The sequence below is a fragment of the Crocuta crocuta genome, unplaced genomic scaffold (assembly GCF_008692635.1).
Source record: "Crocuta crocuta isolate KB4526 unplaced genomic scaffold, BGI_CrCroc_1.0 scaffold162, whole genome shotgun sequence".
NCBI classification, from domain to species: domain Eukaryota; kingdom Metazoa; phylum Chordata; class Mammalia; order Carnivora; family Hyaenidae; genus Crocuta; species Crocuta crocuta.
Window position 1 is genome coordinate 9,411,111 of NW_027529433.1, and position 5,407 is coordinate 9,416,517.

At 38.3% G+C, this 5,407-nt stretch overlaps 1 protein-coding gene across 1 annotated transcript; it reads right to left on the reverse strand.

Annotated features, from left to right (window-relative positions):
- Positions 1-4,092: 4,092 nt before the first annotated feature.
- On the reverse strand, positions 4,093-4,637 carry LOC144228041 (histone H2B subacrosomal variant-like). Its single transcript, XM_077759833.1, has one exon. It carries the CDS (start codon positions 4,535-4,537, stop codon positions 4,169-4,171), a length of 369 nt encoding a protein of 122 aa, XP_077615959.1. The 5' UTR covers positions 4,538-4,637; the 3' UTR covers positions 4,093-4,168.
- Between the last annotated feature and the right edge of the window lie 770 nt (positions 4,638-5,407).

A 5,407-nucleotide genomic window follows, 5' to 3' on the forward strand; every position in this document is an offset into this window, starting at 1 on the left:
TTTTGGTATTACTGTCATCTAACTGTTGCAGATGACTAGGGTCTGCCGAGGCTGAAAAAAATGGTAAAATATTCCTATTGATGTCAAAATTATGCATTGAGATATTTTTGACTCTTCTTTAATGTGTTAGCTAGTGTGAGACTCTTTTCAAATTTTAGAAGCCATGTGGACACTATGAATTGACTCCAAAATTAAAAATATATAGAGGAGTGCTTGGGTGACTCAGTTAGTTAAGCATTTGACTCTTGATTTCAGGCTCTCCATTGACAGCATGGAGTCTGCTTGGGATTGATTCTCTTTCCCTCTCAGTTTGCCCCTCCCTGGTTCATTCTCTCTCTCTCTCAATAAATAAATAAATAAACATTAAATATATATAATGTTGCAAATAATCTTCCCATAAAGGAACAATAAAAATATTAAGTGGCACATGACACAAAGTAAACAGGTAGACAAATCAGATACTATGAAAATTAGTAACTTCTGTGTGTCAAAGAACACTATCAACACACTGAAGAGACAACCCATGGGAATGGGAGAAAAATATTTACAAATCATATATCTAGGGGAAGGGATTAATATCCAAATATGTAAATAACTCCCTCAACTCAAGAACAATAAAAACCAGTTAAAATGGACAAAAGACATCTAAGGAAAAAGTACAAATGGCCAGTGAACACATGAAAAGTTGCTCAACATCACTGACCATTATGGAAATACAAATCAAAACCACTTTATAACCATTCGGATGGCTAAAATAACAAAGGTTGGTGAGGATGTGGAGACGCTGGAATTCTTGTGCATTGCTGGTGAGACTGTAAAATGGAACAGTCACTGTGGAAAATGATTTAGCGGTTCCTCAAAAAATTAGAAATAGAATTACCATATGATCCAGAAAATTCCACATCTGGGTATCTGCCTGAAAGAATTGAAAGCACGGACTTGAGAGATATCTGTACACCTGTGTTAATAGTGGTATTATTTTCAACAGCTAAAAGGTAGAAGCAACCCAAGCGACCACCAATGGATGAATGAATAAACCAAATGTGATAAATTGATATACTGAATATTATTCAGCCTTAAAAAGAAAGGAAATTCTAACACGTGTTACAATATGGATGAATCTTGAAGACTGTACACTAAGTGCAATAAGCCAGGCAGAAAAGGACCAATACTTTTGAATTCAACTTAAACGAAGTGCTTAGAGTAGTCAAATTCATGGTGACAGCAGAATGGTACTTGGAAGGGTTTGGGGCGGGGGGGGATGTGGAGTTATTATTTATTGTTTATGAAGTTTCAGTTTGGGAAGATGAAAAAGTACTAGAGGTGGATGGTGGTGATAGGCACATAACAATGTGAATGGACTTAGTGTGGCTGTACACTTAAAACTGATTAAAATGGCAATTTTATGTTATATATTTTGCCACAATAAAAGATGGTTAAAGGTTTTTGAAAATGTGGCTATTTTTACATACATGCATTTATATAATGCACCTTAAAACCAGTGTCAGAGAGTTTTTTGCCAAGAATCTTGATTCTCTTTTGAAATTCTTTTAAAATATTTCAAAAACATACACAGAGGTAAAGAGAATAACATATAAAGAACACTTTTGCTCCCTTAACCCATCTTTAAGACACTTCAGTTTAGAAGACTGTTTTTGTGAATGGCTACTCCATTTCCCTGACTGTTGAGTACCATTTGTAGGTACTGTTCTTACTGCGATGATTTGAAAAGCCAACTATGAACTCTTCATAGTTGTGAACTTTTAATACTGACAAGTGTATCCCAAGCAAAGCTGTAGGAAACCTTCCTTATCACAAACTGCAAGAGAAGCAGCACTGTACAGACCATGGTGGAGACTTTTTCTTCCAAGAGCCAGACAGTAAATATTTTAGGCGTTGTGGAGCACATTAGGCTTGTTGAATATTCTTGTGTGTGTGTGTGTGTGTGTGTGTGTGTGTTTTCTTTTAAAGTATCCCTATAAAAATTTAAAAACCTTCTTAGCTTGTGAGGTCATACGAAAAAAAGCTGCTTCCAGTCTTGGCCCGGTGGCTGTAATTTACTGACCTCTGGTAGACCTTTGAGGTCCTTCTGGGGCCAACCCACAACAGAGTGGCAGATGTGGGCTGCTATGTAATCATGGTCAGCCAATCTTTAGCGAGGTCAGCAACCTCTGTCTGGGCCCAACTCAAATAGGGAAGCTTCAAGTCTGATTTTATAAATGCATGTATATAAAATACCCACTAAAATTTCTTTAAACCATTTTTTTATTGTGGTAAAATCTTACTGTGGTATTTCATGTAAGTGGAATCCAACAGACCTGGCAGGAACTCTGAGAAGGGAGCATTTAGAAGTGAGCAACTAGGAGAAACAGAGTGGGTGTTAAGAGTGAGACACCTAGAATAGTCTCCGTTCTCATTCTAGGTTTACATACAAGAAACCCCCCTTTCTTGACGAAATTTAAGTGATATGTTCCTGTAACCAGAAGAATCTGAGTTACTCTTTTTTTTTTTTAAATTTTTAATGTTTATTTATTTTTGAGAGACAGAGAGAGGCAGAGCATGAGCAGGGAAGGGGCATAGAGAGGAGGAGACACAGGATCTGAAGCAGGCTCCAGGCTCTGAGCTGTCAGCAGAGAGCCGGATGCAGGGCTCGAACCCACAGACTGCGAGATCATGACCTGAGCCAAAGTCAGACGCTCAGCCGACTGAGCCACCCAGGCTCCCCGTGAGTTACTCTTTATTTACTGCAAATGTAAATTGGTACAAACACTTTGGAAGATGGTCTGGTAATATCCAGCAATGTTGAACATGAGCAAATCAATGACCCAGCAATTCCATGGTTGGGTATTTTACCTAAAGAAATTCTTGTACGTTTGTACCAGAAGATATGTGCACAAGAATGTTTACAGCAGATAATACGTGCCCACAGAGGGCTCTTATTAACCTGGTCAGCTCTGCCACTTACACAGCGGTGTGACCACAGACAAGTTGCTGGTTTCTGTCTCTGTGCCCCATTTCCCTCAGCTGTAGGATAGGATAATTATTGACCATCACAAGGTTGTAGGGATTCAATAAGTTGACTTACATATAATGCTGGGCATATAGCAAATGCCCTATATTCATCTTAGCTGTTGTTACACCTCATCATTATAGCAGCATTGTTCATAATAAGAAAAATTGAAAACAACCAACACATCCATCAAGAGGGGATGGATAAATTGTGGTATATTCAAATTACGGACTATTAAACAGCCTAGCAGTGAAAAGAATGAGCTGGAGCAATACATATATCAAAAGGCATAAATCTTAGAAACAAGTTTAAAAGAAAGAGGCAGGCACTGAAGAACACAGATAGTATACCTCCCAGTTACAAAATAAGCAAAATTAAGCTTACCATGTAGAGACATTTACCAAAAATACGCAGAAAAACAAGGGAACTGGAAAGAAACAAAACTAAGGACAGTGGACAGGGAGATGGGACAGGGAAACACCTCCAGTGACATTTGTAAAGTTCTTAAAGTTTATAACTGGGTATTTTTCTTACTACGGTACAAATGTAGAACAGTAAATCCTAGAGAATCAAATCTGAATGTGAAGATCAGTTATACGTAAAGATAAAATTTACACGGCTATGAACTGAACTTGCTGAAAGTCAGGAAATAAGAATTAAAACAAGGGAAATCGTTAACGTCCTGTATACAGACTTCATTAAGGAACTGAATTGGTTGCAGTTGGCTCTAGAAAATACTTTTTTGATGAAAATTTATCAGTGCTGGTATACTTCTGAGTAAAACGTTTGTCTTCATAAATTCAAAGTCAGTGTGACTTGGGGGGGGGGGCGGTCAGGAGAACTAGTTTAAATGATCCCGTACATGGTTAATGATACCTTAACAGTACAATAAGCGTTAAATTTATGGAATGAGATTTACACAGTCACAGGAAGAATAAGAGTTCTGGGTGGAACTTGGGGCAGGTGTCAGGAAAACCCAAATAATCAACTTGTTAGAAGGTAAAACAGCGAGAGAGTAATTCTTCTCTAGAGATAAGAGGGATGGGGAAACAACCAGGAAATATCGCTATGTGATAAAAAAAGAAGAGTGAATTCTATTGTTTGGGTAGTAAGTTTGATTTACTTTCCCCAAGAGTTAATCAAGCTGGCACGTGGAGTTTAGGAGTGGACATATCGGTGGACAGCTTCACTTCCAAAAGCCACTGCATACTTAGCTAGTTTCGTAGGTAACAGCAAGTACACTGCCTTCTGGATGTCTTCAGGGGTGAGGGTGCGGCGATTTCGAAAACACATCATGTTTGAGGCTTCCATAGAAATGTGCTCAAAGATGTCGTTGATCAGGGTGTTCATGATGTCCAAGGTGTGAGATGATATGCCATTCTGGGGAACCACTTCCTTTAGGACCCTGTTTACGTAGAGTGAATAATTTCTATGGCCAATATCAGTGCTGAAATGTGACTTCTTTCTGGAGATTGGGCTTGGATGTCCTCTGGAGCACTTGTTCTTTTTGGTGGTGGATTTGGCCATTGCAGATGTTGGTGGTCTCCTTATCAGTTACGAGTGTTGAGGTGAAGGGCCTAAGAGTTGGGGAGAGCTCTCATACTTATGTTGATATGCCACAATCAGACTTCTGGGGCTCCTTTTTGATTGGAGGTTACTCTTCCTATGTCACAATCACCTAGCAACAGCACTGATTTGTTGTTAAGGGAAAATCTTGCCCTTGTCCACCTAAAGCTTTCCTAAGAGGACAGAGTGTTGGAGAAGGATTGAGGTTGGCTTCAGGGCAGAAAAGAGTGCTCATTTTTCCTACTCTTTTTCTTGGCAGTTTACAAGCATAACATACAGTATTTTCAGAGTTGGACAAATCTCATCAAATGAGGGAGTTGGTAGCCAGGAAGAAAAGGAAAAAGAACCATATGCTTTTTATGGGAGAATCTCTGTAAAAGTTTTCATAAAGTCATTTTATAAGCAAATGAACAATAAGCCATTAAAAACCTCGAAGTGACCATTTTATAATAAAAAAAACATGTATAGCTAATCTGCTTTTAAAAGTTAATTTAAAAATGAATCCTAACTAAAATGAATCTGAATCCAAACTCCTTCTGAGCAACCATGTACAAAAGGAGAATTAAACAAAGACCTCCCTATTTTACTGTTTAAATTATGATATGTGAACATGTACATAAAATTTTTATAATGATATTAATACCATTCTTGAAAATTTCACATATTTCATTACATGGTGTGGTTTTTACCTGATACTGTAGTTCTTCTGTCATTATTAACCAAAAGTGTAGGGTCACTCTTGCTCATGTGTTCTGTTGATATCCGTGCTTAAAAGCAGCCCCTTCTGGGCTCTTGCTGGGATGTGACTCCAGGCAGGGCTGCTCCTGGGGC

Bases quoted from the DNA above. Each gene is read 5' to 3' on its own strand.
- LOC144228041 (XM_077759833.1), bottom strand. From the start codon at position 4,537: ATGGCCAAATCCACCACCAAAAAGAACAAGTGCTCCAGAGGACATCCA.